This window comes from Bremia lactucae, linkage group LG4, assembly GCF_004359215.1.
Source record: "Bremia lactucae strain SF5 linkage group LG4, whole genome shotgun sequence".
Classification (NCBI taxonomy): Eukaryota; Oomycota; class Peronosporomycetes; order Peronosporales; family Peronosporaceae; genus Bremia; species Bremia lactucae.
Genome location: NC_090613.1, coordinates 7,029,326 through 7,051,765, shown reverse-complemented (window position 1 = coordinate 7,051,765; position 22,440 = coordinate 7,029,326). Strand labels below are relative to the sequence as shown.

The 22,440-nt window shown below is 45.0% G+C and overlaps 6 protein-coding genes across 6 annotated transcripts; 4 read left to right on the top strand and 2 right to left on the bottom strand.

Moving 5' to 3' along the window:
• Nucleotides 1-3,326: 3,326 nt before the first annotated feature.
• Nucleotides 3,327-5,891, top strand: CCR75_003136 (uncharacterized protein; the record flags this gene model as incomplete). Its single annotated transcript, XM_067961233.1, has 1 exon — nt 3,327-5,891. The coding sequence occupies one exon, from the start codon at nt 3,327-3,329 to the stop codon at nt 5,889-5,891; it is 2,565 nt and encodes an 854-aa protein (XP_067816826.1).
• Nucleotides 5,892-6,158: 267 nt separating this feature from the next.
• Nucleotides 6,159-8,008, bottom strand: CCR75_003135 (uncharacterized protein; the record flags this gene model as incomplete). The annotated part of the gene is made up of 4 exons (XM_067961232.1): nt 6,159-6,809; nt 6,878-7,694; nt 7,779-7,912; nt 7,981-8,008. 4 exons carry the CDS (start codon nt 8,006-8,008, stop codon nt 6,601-6,603), a joined length of 1,188 nt encoding a protein of 395 aa, XP_067816828.1. The 3' UTR covers nt 6,159-6,600.
• A 252-nt stretch (nt 8,009-8,260) lies between these two features.
• CCR75_003134 (uncharacterized protein) lies at nt 8,261-9,336 on the top strand (the record flags this gene model as incomplete). The annotated part of the gene is made up of 2 exons (XM_067961231.1): nt 8,261-8,825; nt 8,898-9,336. 2 exons carry the CDS (start codon nt 8,261-8,263, stop codon nt 9,155-9,157), a joined length of 825 nt encoding a protein of 274 aa, XP_067816827.1. The 3' UTR covers nt 9,158-9,336.
• Nucleotides 9,337-9,387: 51 nt separating this feature from the next.
• Nucleotides 9,388-16,064, top strand: CCR75_003133 (uncharacterized protein; the record flags this gene model as incomplete). The annotated part of the gene is made up of 4 exons (XM_067961230.1): nt 9,388-10,133; nt 10,204-10,651; nt 10,714-12,580; nt 12,660-16,064. The coding sequence occupies 3 exons, from the start codon at nt 9,388-9,390 to the stop codon at nt 12,520-12,522; spliced, it is 3,003 nt and encodes a 1,000-aa protein (XP_067816830.1). The 3' UTR covers nt 12,523-12,580; nt 12,660-16,064.
• Nucleotides 13,028-16,084, bottom strand: CCR75_003132 (uncharacterized protein; the record flags this gene model as incomplete). The annotated part of the gene is made up of 1 exon (XM_067961229.1): nt 13,028-16,084. One exon carries the CDS (start codon nt 16,082-16,084, stop codon nt 13,028-13,030), a length of 3,057 nt encoding a protein of 1,018 aa, XP_067816829.1.
• A 415-nt stretch (nt 16,085-16,499) lies between these two features.
• Nucleotides 16,500-17,685, top strand: CCR75_003131 (uncharacterized protein; the record flags this gene model as incomplete). Its single annotated transcript, XM_067961228.1, has 2 exons — nt 16,500-17,635; nt 17,667-17,685. The coding sequence occupies 2 exons, from the start codon at nt 16,500-16,502 to the stop codon at nt 17,683-17,685; spliced, it is 1,155 nt and encodes a 384-aa protein (XP_067816258.1).
• Nucleotides 17,686-22,440: the final 4,755 nt, after the last annotated feature.

Genomic DNA, 22,440 nt, shown 5'->3' with positions numbered 1-22,440 from the left:
GTGTTGACTCTGCCCAACTTTTCACGCCTGTTTGTACTCACTACGGATGCATCAGGGTCGTGCGTGGGAGGTGTTTTATCGCAATTTCTCAATGGACATGACCATCCAATAGCGTTTTATTCAAAGAAGCTTGGAGTCCATGAGATTAATTGGCCTGCTCATGAAAAGGAGCTATTTGCAATTAAAGCAGGGTTAGACAAATGGCGTCATTACCTTTATGGTCATCAGTTTGAGATTTTCACGGACGATAGCGCCTGCTCTTGGCTGCTTCATCATCCGAAAGTCTCGCCGAAGTTGGCTCGATATTTGACCACCTTCGCTCAATATACGTTTACTATACACCACATTAATGGTGCTTTAAACGTCGTAGCTGATGCGCTATCGCGCTGGCCTGATGATACTGTCGTGGACAATATCCACTTTCATAAGTGCAAATCTAGTTGCCAACAACGAGGTACACGTTTACTTTGCTCACCCTCGGTGCCAACTCTGCCCCGGGAGGAGGCTGAGGCTCTGCAAGTTGCCACCTTAATGACAGCGTCGTATGTCGAGTTGTCACCAGAAGCTCGTAGCTACTTCAACAAGGCTACGCCAGAGATGCTGAGTTTAAAGAAGCATGGAAAAACTCAGAAGCAAGCTCATTGTTTGTCAAGCAAGAAGAAGTGCTGTTTTTGCAAACGTCAAATAAGCTTACACGTCTTTGCATGCCCAGCAACAACCGTTTGCGAACGAAAGTAATATCGGAATATCATGATTCGGCAATAGCTGCTCATCTGGGCAATCGCAGAACATACTTGCGAGTGGCTCAGTGGTATTACTGGAAATCGTTGCAGAAAGACGTCAAAGAATATGTCAAAACCTGTGAAACCTGCGCACGTTGGAAACATGATAATCAACGAAAAAACGGATTACTTATGCCAATTCCAATACCAGAGGCTTGCTGGCAAGTGGTGTCAATGGACTTCATAACAGGGCTTCCTGTGTCCAATGGATTTGATGCCATCCTAACTGTTGTCGATAATTTTTCCAAACGAACGAAGTACGCAGCAGTGCACAACAGCAAAAGTATTTTTTGATGCTGTAGTTCGACACCATGGTCTTCCAAAAGTTATCATCTGTGACCGAGATAGCAAGTTCACGTCCATGTTTTGGAAGTCTTTGATGACGATCATCGGTGTTCGTCTAAGTATGACAACCGCTCATCGGGCTCAATCCGATGGACGGACCGAGCGACAGAACCTTGTGGTAGAAGACGCACTCAGATGCATGGTATCTTACCATGGCACTGACTGGACAGAACACTTGGGAAGCATAGAGTATGCGCACTCTACACTGGTTAGTACATCCAAGGGATACTCTCCCTTCGAAATAGATACGGGAAGAAAGGAACGCTCTACATGGCAAAAGGCACTGGGCTGGAATAGTCAGCCAAAGGAGATTGACGTATACGCAAAAGAGTTTATCGAAGAACGAACAAAGATCATCGATCAGGCTCGCAGAAATCTCCTAAAAGCACAAGCTTCGCAAAAGCAATATTACGATCAAAAACGCCGAATAAATCAAGTTGAATTCAAGGTTGGAGATCTAGTTATGCTTGATACTTGCAATATATCGTCGAAGCATGCTGCGAAAGATATGGGGACACCACGAGCTAAGTTTCCAACCTTTAATGTCGATGTTCTATCAAAGTATGAACCGACACCGGAAAAATTTCGAAGTCGTCCGATACCGAAAGCATCCAAATTCGTGGATAATGGCACAGCGGATCATCTTCAAGTTATTGAACGTCTCTCGAAGAAAAGCCAATTCAATCGTCAACCATACTGGCTCGTACAATGGCATGGCGAAACTAAGGAAGAAGCCAGTTGGGAAAAAGAGACAAATATTTGCCATGTCTCCCACTGGAAGGATCTCGTCGACAATTTCAATTAGCGTCAACGAGAGATCAAATCGGGGAGGATGTAAGGACCAGTCAGCTTGTTGAGCCCTTGACCACTCATTTCGATTTACCTTTTAAACCATTCATTTTCTTTAATTCAATTTTACATATGCGCCATTATAAAAACAAGTTAAAAGGTTTGCGCAATTAGGAGAGATGATACTCAGTAAGAAAGGATAGGCGATACCTTAAGGAGTATACCAAAAGTATCGGTTAGTTACATTAATTTTAATTCAGTCGAAATTTACCCTCATTCTTGACAATCAGCATGTCATTAAATACCATCGCAAGTAAAATATTTTCGCCTTGATGATGCAGTGTTTGCATGGCTTGAGGCAATAAAGGATTTACCGCGGTTTTCGAATTAAAGGCTTACAAGGTTCTACCAGCGCCACTGCATTTAACCGCGCAAACGGCACGGCGGAAGCGCTTGAAAGTGTTTAGCCGTTCATGTTACAGCAAGAGAACATGGATCCTGTTTGTATTGAACAATTGTAAAAGATGCAGGAAAAAACAAGGGAGCAATAAGAAGCTAAGAAACAGCGCTAAATCAGCATTTTCTTCGCGGTAATATAAATTGAGATATACCAGAACTGTAACGGTTTCCTACTAGAGGAATAATCAATATTATTTTCTATGAGAGGATATAAGTGAAGAAGTACCAAATTATTATCTTTATTAATATTACCAAATTTGGTAACATAGCTCTATCGATTACCTAATTTAAAATTGAGTCATCTCACTAATCGTCAGAAGACACAATTGTGCGGTGCGCAAGTAGGTGCCATACTTAGTTAGTTATTAACATAATAAAGTTAATACTAGAAAGAAGATCGTTACGTAGTAATTTTTTATTAATACTGTTTTACTTTTTTCTCTATTGTAAAGCCTTAGAATTCACATATAGTAGCTAAGACTTCTAAGCTACTTAGGACCTCCCTCCGCACGTTAGTGTACGTGAAGTAGTCGAGGCGCCCCACCTTCACTGTAATCAGTGTAGATTGACTAGTACTGCTATCAGTTTTAGCAAAGGGTGCCCCATTACAAGAACCTCTGAAATTGCTTTCTGATGGTTTGGTTACTTTTTTGTCTATAAATTGGTATGCTGAATTCTGCGAAATGCTGCGTCAACAACTCATAAAGCTCTAATCTCCATTTAAATATCAAATGTACGGCTCTATAAATTAAAAATATGGAGTGTTTTATAGAGAGGTGACCGCCAAACTTTTATCAAATAAAAGAACAGCAAGGTTTTTTGATAATTGACTTGGTACTAAAAAGTTTGAGCAAGAAAAACGCTATAAAAACAGCAAAAAATATCGAAATAGAAAGGTATCATAACAGAGGGGTTCCACTCTAATGTTCCGACTATCGCTGTGATTAAGAAATGACGGCGTTGCCAAATAGTTTTAATCTCGTGCCGCTGTGTACGACCTCTGAGAGCTTTAATGGTCGCAGAATCCACATACATGATGAAGGCGTCAAATTTTTACATGGTCCAAAGCTTATAGTGCGGAAAGTGGCACTTGTGGGTATAATTTACGCAACGGAAAACGTCAAGATCGACCCATCGGCCGAGCGCGGCTTGTTCCTGGGCTCTAGTGGCGCCTCCTTGTCCAAACATGATGCTCAGATGCTGCTAGTAGTTCTGCGTGGTGTCTCGCTTGAAAATGAGCCGTTCTGGGGCTCTCTTCTTTATGTGTTGAGCTCGCATGTGGTGGTAGCTAGGGCTGGACCCATTGCCAGTAGCAGTTTCCAGGCCGCGTTGCCATTTCTGACCAATTTTTCAAAGCTGCAAGTTAGTGCTGAAGTTAAAGATGAAGAAAAAAATTCGGAACTGTTGCATGAGCTGACACCACGCTTTACATGGGGAGCTGTAGATCTTAAGATTCAAGACATGAATGGATGTGATTCGGCAACGACTTACTTCGAATTGCAGCTGGCATCGGGCATGTCGGATGCTCAGCTACTTCTTAGTGCTTTAATACCCACAAGAGACTGCGTGGTTCTTAAGTCTAACTCATTTAGTGGCTCAGAGGATTTGCACACGTCATCTAAACTGCTGACGCATGTAAGTGACCGACTGAAGTGCAAGTCTTTCTTTGGTCGCTTTCTAAACGGAGCTCTACTGGTTAAACTGATCCGATCGCTGACATGTATCATGGCAACACCTGATGAAACACCTGTGGTGTTGCAGCATGTCGTAACAAATGTGTTCACGACATACTGGCAGGAGCTACTGCAGCAGGCTTTTAAATCGTATTGCGACCTACTCCACGCGCGACTAAGAGTGTATGATCGTTTTGCAATATCTGCCGAGTATTTAGTAAATATGACAGAGCAAAAACTACAAGCTAATCGTACGCAGAACATATACTCGGGTGTTGTGGACGGTGGGCAGGAAAAGCACACGATTTTCGACGAGTTTGGTAATTTAAAGAGACAGGAAAAATCAAATGAAGATACTTTCGCCATGTCTACATCGACAGCGCCCTTGAATACAGGACTTTTCAGCTTTTTAAAAAACAGAGCTGGTCGTGCTATAAGTAAACAAATTTCACGATTCCCGCCAAACCGATGGAGTACATCGATCATGGGTGGAGGAGGGCAAGCACCTGCTCATGATGATACTGGTGCACTTAGTGGTATCGTAGAAGATATCTATGCAGCAGAAAGCGAGTTGCGAGACGAAGCAAATGCAGAAAATGAACCTAATCAAATTTTTGCACGTTTGACGGCTAGCATATCGCGTTACACGTTGCCAATAAAATATGAAGGCACGCCCCGTGAAATTATGCCAGTTGATACATTAGTGCTTGATTCAGTGCATAAAGAAAGTCTCGAAGAAGTGCATGCAGTGTTAAAACCATTTTTAGTGGATCTGCGCGGCCCATTGCCTTCGAGTCCAGAGCTGGCTTGCTCACTTGAATTTCAAATTGGAAGGAAAAATTTGTTGGTGAAGATAGATCACGTTCGAAGGCGATTTGAGCGCGCAAATGAAGTCTCTTCGGCTATCTTTTGTAGTGACTTGCTTCGATACCTTCACTCTGTGGTCCTCCGCAAAACGGAGACAGATGCGGAAGCCCAGCGCGGCCCCGCAGTTGTTTCTTCAATAATGCTAGTCGACTCGAAGAGTGGGTTTCCGGCCGAAGAGCTTACACGAGTGCCATTAAAATTATTGACTTACAAAAATAACTTGGAGGCGTTGGTTTCTCAATACAATTTCATTGCGCGCGGTCCTCAAGCTGCTACTGTCCTTGCTGGATTTTGGAATGGACCGGTGCGCAAGCAATTGCAATTTTTGACACAACAAGAATTCGACCGCTTTTCGTCAGCCTGTAAAGAGAAAGATCGGCGCATTGCAGAATTGAATGTCTCTTTAAAGGAAAAAGAGTGTCAAGTACAAGAAATTACTAAGGCAAACACAGAATGGGGCCGTAAAGAAGCCGAAGCAATTGCAACGATCAAACAGACCTATGCCGAGCAGGTGTGCTCGCTACAGGGAGCAATAAGCAGCACCGAGTGTCAAATTGAAAGTGCTTTAGCGGAGCAAGATACTTTGTATCAGAAAACTATGCAGGCCACGAGACGCACTATTGATACAGTGGATAAAGTAGCTGATCAGGGACGTGTTTTTTCCGGCTACCTTGAGCGCTATGAGAAGGGCCACGTTTTTTCGACGCGATGGCGTCAATATTTCTATGTGCTAAAACATGCTACGCTCACTTGCTATAAATCAAAGAGCGAATACGAGGAACGTGAACCTCCTTTCGAAAGTGAAATTAGCATCGGTGGCTACCGTGTTGTTCGTAGCCGTACCGACGAACTCAAGATCAAACTTATTCCACCGGAACCGAATCATAAAATGTTTCGTTTTCGTGCTCCTGCAAGTGTTGGTCGCGAAACGTGGATGAAGCGATTTTCGGAAGCCACACAGTACACCAGTCGCTAAATATATCAATTTCGACGCCTCTGGTATATCAAGCGTACTTTTGAGTAAGTAAATGTAGTGTACTCTCGTGATACTATAACTCTATTAAAGTCAGCCGTAGAGAATTTCCAAGCGAACTAACGACAAAGCCGTTAGACTTTTGCTTACTCTTATCGTTTGCTTCCGTGCGCGTGATTATATCTGAAAATCGTGTGCGCAAAAGGCATTTCAAAATAAGTCATAAACTAGAGCTTCAGAGTAATTATACTGACATGAGAAAAGTAAAGCTTCTTGACTATTCCGAACTGGGCTAAGGAGGTGGCATGAAACTCAAGGATTAGAGCAATAGTTGCCATCAGTTATCGCATCTGATGGCTTGACAATCTAGATATAGAAGACCCTACGTCATTACAATTGCCATGTTGACGAATGCGTCACCATACATAGGGTGCTGAAGTTGGCGCATATTCTTAATTCCCTTAGATTACGTCGCTGGCACGACAGAAAACTCGTAAGCAGAAGAAATGACCATTATAATGAAAGTTTTCGTTCCTGCAGCTAAAATTACTCCTCTAGCTGAAATACAAAATGAGAAATTGTATATAAACAGCTACAGTGTCCGCTACGATAATATTTTCTTGACGCAATTTTACTCCTCCAAGTATCAGAATCAAGCTTCATTGTCGTAAGCTAAAAAATAAAGCTGGTTTGTCACATTATTTTTTGCTGCTTAGTGGTTGTTCTTCCACACGAGGTATCGCGTGTCGCCCAGCTTGCGCGGACTCAGTTTGTGCTTAGCAAAGAACAAAATAGCTAACACCATGCAGAGCGCACCCACAATGATGTACGCAATGCCAAGGAACGGATTTCGCCCGCCAAACCACGAGGTTGTCGACATCACAATCGATTTTTTACCTTCGAATGTGCTAACAACAAAGTCTGTACAGCGCAACAACGAATCCGATAAGTTACCTTCGTCCTTATTGCAAAGAAATATAAAAACTTACTACTGGAGACGAGGAATTCAAGCTCCGAGCCCTCGGGAAGATCCGTGTCAATTCGGCCGTAGAGTTTGCGAAAGCTTGGTAGACCAGCTGTGCGCATCCAGACTATAAAGTGCTCGTCCTGAACACCGAATGCAGGCGCATTAGCTGTCCAAGCTGTCTTGTTGGCAATGGGTTCCTGACCGACAAACATAGGTATAATGTAGCGGTATCGCGGATTTTGCCAAAGCAGCATCGTATCGTCAGGAGCCGCAACCTCTTGAAGATTAATATTCTTGAACTTAGTTTCAACATCCGACTTCCAAGCAATACCAGTTTGATCCACTAAATTCACGAGCGTCTTGTCTTGGTAGGTATCGTTTTGATAGTATGTAACTCCATTTGTCACGAGCTTGTTGACCCAAAAAATGTCATTAAAAAGGCTATTGGCTATCAAACCGCAAGGCATTAATATATAGTCCGTCTGATTGTTACCAATTGGCGACTCTGCCGTCGAATTGTACTTATTCACGCCAGTACCAGACATCGTCAGCGGTGAGCAATCGCTAGTGCTAGCAGCAGCATCTCCACGAAGCTGTGCGTCACTGCGGCTTTGCACATATCGGCGGTGATTCTGATAAAAGTTCTCGAGCTGATAGTAAAGATAGATGGGCGCTTTCATATGCTTCTCAATTTTAAATGTAATCCTGCAGCCATGTCGGTCCACGTCAAACGTATCGCCCTCAGCTTCTGTGCTTAAATAGCACCCGTTTCCCTGGCTCACAATGTTTGACGAAGGGGTCAACGCTATTCCGTCGTATTGAATTGAGTACTCCACCACCTGCATTAGTTTAAACAAAAAAATAAAAATCACCGAATCCGCCAATTACCTCGCCATTATGGCACCGAGGCGTCAAGCACGCACATTTTCCGACTCCGTGTGCAATACAACGCCAATAGGAATGAAAATGAGGCCAACTATGGCAAAGGTTCCAATAACCCAATTTGGCGTCAGAATCGGCTGCCACGCCTTAAGCTTCTGTTGCTTAAACGGTGTGTCTGCGCGTCAAGAAAAAAAAAGATTTAAGATCCTTAGTTGAAGAGAAAAGACTGCGGCGACAACGCACCTTCAGGTTTCCTTGACTTCTCATCCATTGTGACAGGGTCTCACGTATAACTCTCTTCGTCTTGCGTATAGAAGGCGTTCACGGGGGTTTTGCTTATGTATTATGGCTAAGTTTAGTTCTTTTCATTCTCCAGTATTCAGTTCACAGGGCGATCTATCATTGGCTAAAAAGTGTTGTGCCGGTTTTGGTTGATTTGTTTATCGTGATCATACCTACCCTGGTTTTAAAGTCATAATGTGGTCCACGCTTACGATCTCATTCCAACAGCTGCACAGCGACTATGAGCTATCGAGAGCGTGATGACCGCCGAGGGGGCTCTGAGGGCCTTTCGTCCAGCAGATACGGCAGTAAAGGCAGTCAAGACCGAAATTATGACAGACCGCGTGAAAGAGAAACGTATCGACACGAAAATACGCGCGATCGGTCTCGCGAACGTGGACGCATGAATAGGGAAGCACCACGTCGCAGCGGGCCTAGCAGCAGCAATACTAGCGTCCGTGATAATGAAAGAGAGGATGATTACGGAGAAGGGCTAGAGGATCATCAGGATGAGAGCCAGCCTAAAGCTTCGGGGGCGTGGGATCCTGCGAAGGAAGCGCTAGATGATCCTACGTGGGCGCGCATCTATATCTCTAATCTTCCGGCGGACATCACGAGCGATGAGTTGCAGGAAATGTTTGGTGCCATCGGAATTGTTGCACGCGAAAAGCAGAAGCGTGGATACAAGGACCAGTGGCCTTATAAGATAAAAATCTACTCAGATGCTGATGGTGTACCTAAGGGTGACGCTGTTCTCACGTACGAGGACTCCAACGCAGCCCGCACGGCACCCGACTTTTTCAACGGTACATTTATGCCCGTGCAATGTATCTGAAGCTATTGGCGGCTGTGAAACCAATATTGTTTTGCTGCTACAGGCACCGAAATCCGAGGCAGGGCTGTCAAAGTAGAGCTTGCCGGCAAGCCTGAGCCTCCAGCAGGTGGTTGGCATGTTGGAGGTGGAGGCGGAGGCCGTCGTGGCGGTGGCGGTGGCGGAGGTCGTTATGGAGGAGGCGGTCGATATGGTGGAGGTGGCCGAGGCGGTGGAGGCGGCAGAGGAGGCGGCTACAGTCGGTACGGGGGGGGTGGGGACCGCGAATCTCGCGAACGACCCGACCATCGCTCCCGCCCGTACTGATTAACGATAGTGGTAAAGCTCGCAATTTTTCCATACGAGGCGAGTGGTGGCCGGCAAATAGAGCCTCGCAATTTCTTGCAAAAGTTGCCGTGTATTAAAAATTTGCACACATCCTTCGTTACATCTTTCGATAAGCGAAGTCCTAAAACAATTCAGCCAATCATGTATCATTAGATCAACTCATTTCTAGATCGGTGAATCACTCTTGATACTCGTTCAACGCGCGCATCATGGGCCTCTTCAACGTTCTCGCACTTTCGGCGGAGATGTCAGTACTTGGCTGGTACCTTCTAGTGCCTCTATCTTCTCCAGGAGGCCATGAGCTTCTAGTGCAAGACTTGCTCTCACCGCTGCATTTTCGCCAATCGCTGGCGCTCCAGGCTCTTCTGTCGCTGCTGCGCCTGTTCTTCTTTGTCTATATTCGACGTCGTAACAAGCGCGTGCCGTCTACTCGATGCTTTGTTTTTGTCGTTTCGCTCATTGAAGTGACCGCGTGTTGTGTCGCTTCGCTGCAGCCGCTACTGTATCTAGATGGCCGTCGCATTGACACCTTTTCAAAGTACCGCCAAGTGCCATGGGGCGGCTTTTACGTGATCTTACTAGGTGCAATGGTCAATTTCAGTACGTTGCTGCAACTGACTTATATTTTGCAACTAAACAAGAGTCGAGGGCGGCTAGCCGACGAAAAGCTGTTGCGAGACGTTACGTGCGAGACGCCTCGCGCAATGTGGCGATCGAAATGGAACACATTAGGCAAACAATTTCCAGGCCGGCGTCAAACTAAGGATTCGACATTTGAGGCAATTGTAAGTCTATACGCCCATCAAGAAGGTGCTGTGGATCGACTTGCTTTGTCGTCGGAGCAAGATGCAGCCGAATTTGAGTTTTATTTGCCGCAATTGTGTAGCTTTCTGCTGTTGGGAGCTTTTGCTCGCTCACCGCAATTATGTGCGATCTTACTGCAAAAGTGCACGGTGTAAGCAAATTTTAGCTTTAAGGTGAGGGATGCATGACTAAGTTGGGTCATTTTTGTTATGGCTACGCAGATCACACGTGTTTGCGCATAAGATGCTGTGGTATTTGCAGTCCTACTGCCTGCATAATCCAGCTTTTGCCACGGAAATTGACCATAGGCGTGTTCAAGGATTAATTGAAGACGTCTTGGAGCGCGGTGTGGCGACAGCGATGGCAACTGCGTGCCCATCTAGTCCGGAGCACCAATCTCAGTTGAAGCATGGCGTGGATCGTGAATCGGAGGTACCGGCCACTGCTCAGGAGGTCAAGGCTTTGTTATTGAACTCTCAGGATGATCATTACGATACCTTTCAGGTGAAAGACGACCTAGAGCGAGGGCTTTCAGAGTTTGCGAGCAGCGTTAAGCCATATGCTGTCACCAGTGCAGAGCCTTTTGAGCTTGAATCTTCTTTTTTAGGGTCACTGGCAAACATCTCATCGAACTTGCGCTCTGTGGCTTACGGTCAACGCAATAATATGGTGCGTCTGGCATATTGGCCACTTTTATCGTCTTCGCGTTAATGTTTGCGTATATTCGACAGCTCCGCAAATGGCTGCAAGACTTGGATGCTCTGCACTTACCCAGCAACGCTCTGTACCTTCCTGTTGGAAATTCATTTCACAAGCTTAAGCATTTTCATGTTAATGAGAGCTTCACATTCTCGACGCGAGAGCGAGTACCATTTCTGCTATGTGCAGAGGTCGTCGATTACTCATTTCTGCAAGAGCACAAACAGCGCAAGAATAGCGTCTTTAACGGCAAACGATTCACGCTTAATTTGTGGGATTCGGCGCGTACGCAAGATCTAGGGACAGGAACTACATCTGCTGAGCGCACGCCCTTGATGTCTCCTGATGCTGCTAAGCTAGGATTTTGGAGTGAATCACGTACGCCTAGTAGTCCCACAAGACTTCGCTCGTTCTCTAACCACATTTCAAACAAAATGGTGCAGCCGACCGAGCTGTTGCATGGATTGATTGACTCATTTGTAAATAAAAATCCTACAGAAAAGACTTTGGATCCCAAAGCTGAAGCCTTGCTGAGTAAAGATCACAATGAAGAGGCCTCACGTTGTCGCCATTTGTCAGCAACGAGTCAATTGGTTTCTAAGAGCAAGATAGCATTTTCTAAGCGAAGCTTAACAGTTGACACAAGTGAAGCAGGGCTTAGATCAACACATTCTTCACAGGCAGTGTCGGCATCAGACGTTTCCGTTAGAACAGACTACCATAACCTAAATTCTGCAACTAGTCCCAGCGGCGGCCTTTGGTCACCAAAATCGGAATTGGTGCTCTCGCCTCAGTCTGAGACTTCACCAAGCTCTCCGCACCACCTTGCTCGATTTGACAGCACTGATCGATTTTTGCAGAATTTGTCCGAACGTGACTCTAAACTTGAGGAAGACGATGAAGAAGCCGAGCGCAGTGATTCTTCTGTTAGATCAGGTCACCAATTAGGTGTCGAACCACCTTGCGTTATTTTCAAAGAGCGCTGGGCCGAAAAGGAACGTCGAATTCAATTGACATCCCCGTACGGAAAGCTACCAGGCTGGAGACTGCTTCCTGTCATCGTCAAAAGCGACGATGATCTCCGTCAGGAGCAGCTAGCCTTGCAACTTATTCATCAATTCGCAAAAGTGTTTGAAGAGTCCAAGGTGCCAGTTTTTATCCGACCTTATGATGTAATTGCCATTTCAGCAACTTCTGGTCTCGTTGAGGCCATATCAGATACTATCTCTATCGATTCGTTGAAACGCAACGATCGCGAGTTTACAACGCTGTTAGACTTTTTTACCAGGCACTTTGGCGATCCAAGTATGCCCGAATTCCGTAAGGCTCGAGCCAATTTTGTCAGCAGTATGGCTGGTTACGCAATTGTGTGCTATCTTCTTCAAATTAAGGATCGCCATAATGGAAATATTCTGTTGGATGCTGAAGGCCATATTATTCATATTGATTTTGGCTTTATATTGGCCAATAATCCGGGCAATATGGCTTTCGAACAGGCTCCTTTTAAGCTTACGGCAGATTTCGTAGAGCTTATGGGTGGACCTCGTTCTGCGCACTTTCAGCGATTTCGATCGCTATGTGTGCGATCGTTCCTTGTAGCGCGTAAGTATCGCTATCGATTCGCCTTGCTCGTGGAGATGATGTTACACGGAAACGAGCATCTGCCGTGCTTTGCTGGTGACCCCAAGGGAACGGTTGAGCGCCTTGCCGCTCGCTTTCAGCCAGACTTAGACATAAATTCTTGTGAGGACTTTGTGCACGAGCTGATCGATGCATCACTGGACAACTGGCGCACGCGATGGTACGACAAGTACCAGCGCTGGATTGTTGGTGTTTTTTAAGCGGTTAAAGAAGATGTGCTTGGACATACTCACGAAAGAGACAGCTACAATTCTTTTTGTGAGTAAAGGTCATTAAAAAAGGAACAGTTGAGATCACTTTGCACTGAAGGACCGACGCTTCTGTTGCTGCCTTGTAGTCCGTGCTGCCTCCAACGTTGGACAAGAAATCGAGCTTTGGGATGACCCTTGCACGGCGCAATTCGAGCCGAGCAATGATAAAAATAATAGAGCAAGTCCATAAAGCTTTAGCACGATTCTGGAATGAAGCCTTCTCAATCGATCATTGCGCAAAAGCTGGAAGTGCCTTAAAAAAGAATTTGGCGATAGGTCTCGCTTTAGCTGTCGAGATATCAGATACACAGGTCAATAATCTTTAATGCGCTGTAGAAGATACTGAAGCTGATTATGTTCGATGACGCAACGCAAAGTGTGATCAATTTTAAATAATATTTATAAGCCCCACTCCTTACATCTACGATCTGCCGCAAATACGTGGTAATTGCACCTAACTGATGGGTTGGCATGCGTAATGCAACAGCTTTCTGTTGGGCAGACGAACAAACGTGCCAACACCAAGCTTCTTGCCGCACCATTGGCAGCACTGTGACGCCCACACCGTGACCGATTCCTTACGCTTTGTTGTAAGCTGCTCGCGTACTTTAAAATTCTCCATCTTTGAAAGTTGTTTCATTACCTGCCCATTGCGGAAACGCTCTACTCGATGCTCAAGCACACATCGAAAAAACGCAGCTAACGGTGCGGCAAGTACGTTTGGTGGTAAAAGCTCAAGTGCTGTGGATACATCAATTCGCTCTGCATGTTTGTTTAGCACGTTTATTGCCGCGTTTACAGCCTCATTCTGGGACTCTGAGCTAGATATTTGATGTGGATGGGTCGAATTGACGACTGACAACGCTGATTCTTCTGTGTGTTTGTGTGGACCCAAGTAAATTCTCAATAGTGTTGTGTAGATAGACGAACCAGCCGTCTTTGACTCGTAACATCGGTTACAATATGCTTCGGCCAAAGCTGCGTCATTTAGCGTAATAGCGTACAACTGAAGGACTTCAAGGTGACGACCAAGTTTTGATAAAAGAGCAGCATGTTCATCTACCATTTCAATCGGCGTGCGGCTTAACATGCGCTCAGGATGGTAAACAGCACCAGGAAATTCAAGGAATTGCAGCAGCTTGCGCCTTAAAAGGCGTGTGATGCCACGCTGTGATTCAACGCGACTGGTGAGATTATGGTGCGCAGTATTTGCGTGAATTAAAGCTAGCAGCAGAAACACCACTTCGTCATGCAATCGCGGCGTGAGGTGGCAGGTCCCTTCATATATAATTTGTGTAAGATACTCGATGCACAGCATCTGGCTGCTAATTAATGGCATCGTCGACGATGGCACATCCGCCTCAGCGCCAATTTCAATTTCTAAATGCAATTCATTTGAATTAGAAGCAGAAATCGGGCAACTTTTCAAGTGTTGGAGCACTGCAGCATGATCAATGTCTTGTCGTGATTCAGCAACGTCACGCTGCGTAAAGATTGAAAGACCCAGTTCCGGGTTTACAGACAAAACACGTCGAGAAAATTCGAACACCAGCTCAGCATGTTTATTCCCAAGCCTTCGAAGGTATTGTGCAATGAGCACCATGTATTCATGAGACGATTGCAGCTCGTTTGTGTTTTGGGACAAATTATTATTTCGCCCTGCTGTGGTCGCCTCAGAGATTACAGCTGTCGACGCAGCGCTTCGTTCCAAATCTTCCAGTAGCTCAAGCGCCTTTCGGTGCAATTTCCTTGCAGAGTAAAAGGCTAAAAGCGTCTTAAATCGCCGGTGGGCTCGCAAAAATACTTCTGCCTCACCAATTTCACACCAGTTTTGGCCGGTAACTACTTCCAGCAAAGACCGCTTTGCTTGTTCTCGGTACCCGTCTTTTTCAGTCATTAAAACGAGGCACTTGACGAGCATCGTATCAACTACTTCTAACGCACTCTCTCCACTGTAACTTACACACTCTATTGCTGACACATTGTCCTCGTTACGTAGATAAGTATTTCTTTTACGGCGTAAATATCCAATAAGAGCGAGCAGACTTTCAACTAATTCGTCGCCTTCCAGTACACCATTTTCGCTTTTGCTGTTGCGTAAGGCGCTGGCAGTGCGAGGAAGAAGGTTCCGCGGAAAAAGTAGCAACACCTCCATTACATCGATATCGCTTTCGAAAAAAAAGTTCATGGCTTGCTGTCGGTTCCGTGACCGAAACAGCATGAAACCGTAATCTGCGTATAGGTCGCGTTGATTATCATTGCTTAGAGGGCTTTCATCCGGACACAACTTACACAGTGCGACAGCATCTTCAAGTCGCCGATTTCCTATCGACGCAGCGACTTGGTGTGAAAGTGGCAGCATTTCGTGCTTCTGAACGACAAATGGCGGAGATACAGTAAACAATGTAGCAGGTCGATCATCTCGAAAGTTTGCGTTCCAACCGCCTACAGTAGCCGACGCCACATTTATAGCAGCACAGACGCCGTATGGCACCTTAAGTGGAATCGCCTGCACTAACTGTAATGACCCCATGTTGTATACTGTTGTCTGGTCTGCCTGGTCTAGAAGCAGGAATGGGTGATGATAATATGCTGCACGTGGAGCAGTGTCGTAAGCAAACTTTTTCTCGACTTTCACACACAATCGACTCGTCAAATTTATCATTGGCGCATTCCATTCGTCCCACAAAGGCGCATCGTTGTCAAATATTCCACAGTATTTCGATTCCATTTCATCTGTCTGTTCTTCTTCTTCACTAATCGTCAAAATGATGGCATATTGTTTACCGCATAATAGCAAATCCATCGTATTCTGTCTTCGCCGCATTACGAAGCGACTCGGAAGCGCTAAGACGTCACACACACCCGTACCTCCTTCCAGTACTTCATTTACCTCTTCCACCACATTGATTGCAGCATGGAGCACTTGGCCGTTGTCAAGATTTAGCACAGACCACTGCTTTTTGCCCTGGACAAATACGTGACTCTCGTTAATCACAACGAGCTGTTGTACTGGCAGTAGAGTTGGCAGCAGCTCGTGTTGTGCACGCGGTTGCAGGACTCGGTTTTTGGTCCAGTCAAATACTTTAAGCTTATTTGTCTTCAGCAGTACACATAATGTCCTGGAATCCTCGTGGGCCGCAAACAGCACGGCACCCTTGGTATCGTCCCGCTCGGTCAATTGTGGATTATTTTGTAATGGCAATTCCGCAAGCTTCAAACGATTATCAATTATCGTGATAAAGACGCCCCAGCCATCCAAAACGACGCAGCTCGCATGATAAAGCCGTTTGTAATCAGCCTGCCAGCGCAAAACGCCCACGCGCCCATCGACCACGTAGCTGCGTAGCGTCCCATCAGACAAGCCGATAAAGAGGAGAGGGGAGAGATCGCCCCGGACGCGTAGACTATGAAGTAGGCGCTCGGTCTGTCTCGGATGTTTTGGTGGTCCCTCGACCTCCATGGCGATACCGGCCGCATACGCCGCGACGGGCGGACAATCAGAGATCATTGTGAGTTTCAAAAATGAGTCGATCGGACTGGTGGGGGGTCAGTTAAACATTAATTAGACACACTTCAACGTCCGAGTCATATTTCGGTGGTCGATGCGTTGTACAAGACACATTTTTAAATGTTTTAGATCAGCTTTTGCCAAACTGTTGACCGATGAAGATCCCGCTTTTGAGTGAAACAATTAAGTAAAACATTTGCTAGTCCAGAATGGAAATTCACGCTTGTCAAGCTGTACTTGTGTTTACCAAGTTTCAAGCTTTATTTTATCTACATATTGTGAGTAGTATCAATCTACAAGCTAGTTGGCAGGCTTTTAATTGGCAACATCACAAACCGTCAACTTGAAGTTTTATGGCTCGTGGAAATACCGGTAATGAAGAGGATTCGCTGACATAATACGTTTATTGACTTCAATGACGGCCACCACGGAGCGTCTGTTGCTGACAATAGCGTTGGGCGCCGTGATTGCTGTGTGCGGCTTCTTTGGGATCAAAGTTGTCAAACTTCTACGTCGTAAGAGTATGTCTTCCTTGAGGCTGGCTACAGCACCGCGTGTGAGTCTGTCGAAGCTGCAAACATCAGGGTGCTGGGTGGCGTTGTGCGGCACAGCGTTTGATGTGACCGGAGATCCATTTTTTGAGCCAAAATATGGAGGGATTTACAGCAAATGGGTTGGCCACGACGTCACGTCGCTTTTGCTGCAGTTGGGACTTGTACTGGATGCTGCGGATGACGCGAAAGCAGTGGAGAGCTACTTGGACCACGAATGGCCGTTGGACGAGCTGCAGGGCGATGGAGAGGCCGTAAAGCGACGATTTGAGCTAATTCAAGAATGGTTTATGCGCTTGTATTCTCGCTACAAGGTAGTCGCCCAGCTAAGCGATCACTACGTCGGTAAGAAATGGGATTTGTTTAGGGCGGAGCTGCTGCCGAAAGATGCTGGACAGAACGCAGGTGGCAAGTGTCCGCTTGGATTTGTCTCAAAGACTGTGAGTAAAGCAATAACGTATGAAAAGGAAGATTTCAAAAATATGCGGACGATAACGTTTCAAGGGCGGTGTTATGATGTAAAGAACTCGACTTTATTTCGTCCTGACGGTGGAAAGCTCGCTCATTTTGTTGGACACGACATTACGTACGCATTGGCGACACAATCACTTTCAAAGGAACATATGGACGTAGAGCCGAAGCGAGCGTATACATATTCAGAGCAAGTACTGCTGGAAAGATATCGGAAGTACTTTGCCCGAGAGCTACTTCTTGTGGAATTGAAACGCGAGCAGAGAAAAAATGGGAACTGCATGGAGCCGATTAATTTGCACCAAATAATTGAGAATAGCGACAGTGTCGCACAAAAAACATGCTTACTTGATTTAAAAAGGGCGCTTGGTAATGCACGGTTGGAGCAAGTCAATGCAGTATGTACTCGCACGACGATGACCCCACTACACAAGGCAGTAGAGAAAAATAGGCTTGATCTTGTGGAGGAATTGGTGCAAGCTGGAGCTGATTTAATGGCTCGAGCGGCACTTTATGACGATGCTACGCCGTTTGAGATGGCACAACGTTTTCGTTTTAAGGATATTGCCGCATATCTGAACAACCGCGTCTCCGAGAAATTGGAAATAAAAAATAAAATTTAAAAGAGATTTTTTTATGTAACAGGACACACTGTCACATCACCCTTACCTAACGGTCACTAAAGTGCTGATGTCGGTCGAGTGAGAAGAGAGTACTATTGTGCTTCTCTCTGCACATTAGCACTTTTTGCTTTTATTTCAATTCCAATTTTTGTTTGCTCATGGTGTCAAAGCCCGGGCGCATAGCTTATAAGGCCGCAAACCTACGTATAACCAACCACCTCGTTTGAGAGTTACTATATTTTAAAAGAGAAGGGACTCGCTCGAGCAAAGACAGATCTCGCTCTTACTCATCACACATTGACTTGACAGTCAATGCGAAAAGTACCAACTAATCATAAACAATTATAAAATGTCAATCTCAGAAATAGCAATAATGCTTTTGTGGACTTTGAAAATATTCTGGCTTGATATACTCAGCATCGACAAAAACTAAAGTAGTGAAAGTAGATCATTAAATTTAAATAAACGAATGTTTGCTCTTTCATTTTATCAGCGCTCCAATTCTGTTGGTCCATCGCATCAGCGACGGAATCCTGCACGAAGCGAGCTACTGCTTGTTGATCCGTCCTGCAAACTCATTTTTGTTTTCAGTGCGCTCGGTGCGCACTGCGGAGATATCATTCGCCTCTCTGTTGATAGCTTCGCTGAGTCCTACTGTCGACGGTAAATCTACTTCAACGTGTAGCAACGATTGTGGGCAGTAATAAATTAGTGCATAAGTATATCGCGAAGGGCGAAACCCCCGTTATGCCAAGTGCTTTGAGCACGAATTGCCAAATCTTCGTCGTAAATCGAAGTTTTCGATCAAAACGAATTCACAAGGCATTACATGGAGTCGAAATACTGTGTCTTATAAAGATAAAAGCACAGCCTTCCGCTGGTATCGAGTCCGGGGCTGCAAAAATATATACTAACTTGCTGAATCGATCATCCACAGACACAAGGATGCTATTATTCTTGTGATCGTCTTCGTGAAATCCGAAGACAAAGTCCATATATACGGAATGCCGAAACTCTGCAGGAACAGGTAGAGATTGTAACGGAGCGCGGAATGAAAGACGAGGCTTCACGTGTTGACAAACTTCGCAATCAAGTACGTACATGCGGACATATTTATGCTGGCGTGGTCAGCAGAAATCGCGTCTTATCGTGAGATAAGTTTTATCACGTCCACGATGTCCACTTATTGGTGCATCCTGACACTCGAAAATGATGCGTGAACGCAAATCATTATAAGAAGGATTGACAAAACGAGGATTGTCGCCAGCAGTAGCAGTATAATACCGTAAACCATTGCGTGTTGTGCATCGATCTATTAATGATCGATACAATTTCGAGCAATCTTGTGCTGAATTTTTGCGGTGATCCATTAAACCTTTAAAAGTCATTTCTTCTCGATAGATTCTTTATGCGTCGTCAAGTACTATTGACGACGGATAACTTATTGTTGCAAAAGTAAGCTTATCCTCACTGTTGATTGTTGCACAGTGGGATTATCCCCACTGTTGATTTGCACAGCCGGCTCAAAATCAGGCTTGCGGATAAAGACATCAGCGACAACGTTATGTTGTCCTGGCTTGCATTCCAAGAAGAATTAATGAGAAGAGAACTATCTCGCCATTCTTTGCAAGTGGTGTGGACTTTTTACGGCCGTCGTACAAACGCAATTTTTATAAAAAACGAGCAGTTAATCTCCTAACAGATATGCCTAACTTTTGCTAATCTTAGCGATTGCGGACCATGACAGACCATTTTTGTTTCATGTGGTCTGTGACGCCAGCGGTATTGCAATCGGCCCATCGTAAATGCAATACGATACAGACAGTGCATAGCGCGCCGTCTGCTATCAGTAACGCCAGCTTCAATCAGCTTTGCGCAACTATTCAGAGCAGAAACGGAACTCCTTGCGATGAAACATGCACAACTTTGCACCAAGATTCGCTTGATACCCTCAAAGTAACGCTATCAATTAGCGTTCCATTACCATTTTTTTCATCAACAAACAAAATAATGTACTGGAATTTAGGCATTGTTGCGCTAGTACTTATGCGAGTATGCCACTAAGCCGGGGAACTTACAAATACATACGGTGTATGCCCCGATCCTGAAAAGAAAAAGGCGTTAGCCGTGTGTCCTCTCGGTGCACCTAAGAAGTATTATTTTTTCTGCAGCAAATACACGCTTCTTCAGTTTTTCATGCAGCTTGAGGAAGCTTTCAGCCTAATTATAGGTACCAAGTAAAATTTTATTGATTTAATTTCTACCAAGATTTTAATTGTACTAAGTACGACCGTGCTTCCCGCTTTTCGGGAACCACTTATCTCAGGTATTTGTAATTGGTCCATATTCGGTCTTCTGGCCCTTAATAATAAAACAATAATAATCTGTAACGCTGTGCCCGATATTCGTGCACAGCGCCTGTCTACGTAATTTTTTTTTTGTTTCAAACCTGTATTGTGGCCCATTATATCTATTGAATGTTGCAAAGGCAATGGTAAGCCCTGTGGCCTAACTAGTCACTCCCATTTCATTCCACTTGGGGTACTAACTGCTGCGAACGGAATATCCTATTTACGCACGAGGATCTGATCAATCAGATTCATTGATGAAAAGATTCTACTATATGACATTCCGTTTATAAATTCTTTTTCTTTGTATACGCGTTTCAGCCAGTACCGTTGCAGCGTTCAATATATTAAAGCATGCACAATCCGCCATCCTCCAGTTGATTTACGCACACGGGAGGTCGGAGAACTATGCGGGGAGGTTGACTCCCTCACGTGGCCGCAGAATAGCGATCAGTAAGAAATTTGTCGATCGCTATAACTTGTTCACAAGGCACTGCTGAATGACATAGCATTTTCGAATCTGATTTCAGGTCGATTTCGTGTCGAGTGCCTTTATCCTTAGGCAACTCGTACAGTACGGATTCAGGGATTACATCCTTGAACTCGATCAAATCCTTACATAAAAATATTTTGTCTTCAAAGACTCCCATGATTGGGACGTAAATGTTCAATCCGAGTCTTCTCATCGAGGACAGTTTCGTTCATCGATTAGCTGCTAAGAACCCGTTCGTTCTCAGGATATACTATTGCAGACCGAATATCGGCCACGTTCTTGTCATCTGTGACAAGTACGCAGATCTGCTTGACTTTGTCACTACGCACATCACGCAAGAACCGATTAGGTTCTAGCCAGTAAAATTATCTCCGAAGTTAACTTCGGAGGCGCTATTACATCAAGTGTATAAGCGCCTACACTTGACCCATTCTTTACTGAGACATTAATTGTCTCAGTTTCTTCTTTGAAGCTTAATTCCAAGGGTACCTTGGAACTCACCCCCTCAGAATCTTAAGAACCTCCCCTCACGTTTTGTGGGACCTATTCCTGTATTTATTTAGGGAGTATACTCCCCACTGCGTCGAGCTGTGGTTGCGAAACCGCAGCACGACTCTCTTGCAATGTCTCTTACAGATTGGCGCTTTAAATTTTCTTGGATGTTGCTTTTCAAGCAAGCATCCTTGTTTCAATTCACTCGATAAATTCGAGTGGTCGAACTTTGACGATGCATGTTCTAGTGTACAGTCGTCGGAATCTAACACTACATTGAGATGGGTAGGTCTTGTGCAGACGTGCTAACGATCGAACCCACAAGTGAGGCCATCGCATTACATCTGTTGCTTGTAAATACTATATGTCGTTTGCCAGATGGCCATCTGATGAATGAGATACAGGCATCGTCACGGCTTAATACTGCCAATCAATATATGGCTCGTGCTTTCTGAGCCATGGTAAACCAAGGATGACATCAAATTTGTCATCCGAATCCACTACGATAAAATCATCGTCTTACTGCGTGTGTATTCTTTAACGTAAATTGGATACCAACTACACATTTCAAAATTGTTACATATGCGACTGTTACTAGGTCATCCTCGTTAAAGGTATATCGCGCGCAACGAAGGTGAGCCTACGATCTTCTCGCGATTGGAATTGGATTCAACTGTTCGACGCCCCCATAATCGACTAGGGACTTTAGTGCCACTTTGTTTAGACGGGTGATTAATATGACATAGCCTCATCACCAGTGTCAATTACACACAATGTTTCTACAGGAGGAGCAACGTCAAGAGACCTGCAAACTCTTGACGTTGCTGGATCAGTAGGGCGATCGGCGCCCATTGACATCGACTGTTTTCTGTAAGATTCGTCTCATCATTGCGATTTAGAAGAACTTCGCACTCGATGCCTTCACTATTCTTAGCGGGAGGTCGATCATTTCGCTCAGTGATTTTAGGCACTTGGCGTAGGCACTACACTCATAGGCATAGTGGCCTTTTTTTCACAGCGATTGCACTTTTGTAGATGTTTGTAGCTTAAAGAGCGAAGTTTCTCGCATTAGACATAGTACAGGTTTAATGGTTCGGGACCTCCGACTTCTTGTCCTCTCGGTGGACGATAAGCAGCCGAGTGGATGAAAGCCTGTTTCATGCTTAAGTTCGCATGTTCCGCTACAGTGTTCCCTTTATCTAGCGACTTTAATTCGAGCCTGAACCAACCCGCAAAACCCTTGATGAACACATTTACCTGAGTTTGTCATGAATTGGATAACGCACGATAAAACGCGCAATGTATTGTGTGCGCTGGCCATAGGCGATCACACTTGCCCTGTTGCAAATTTAGGAGGTCTGCTTGAGCGCTGAATTCG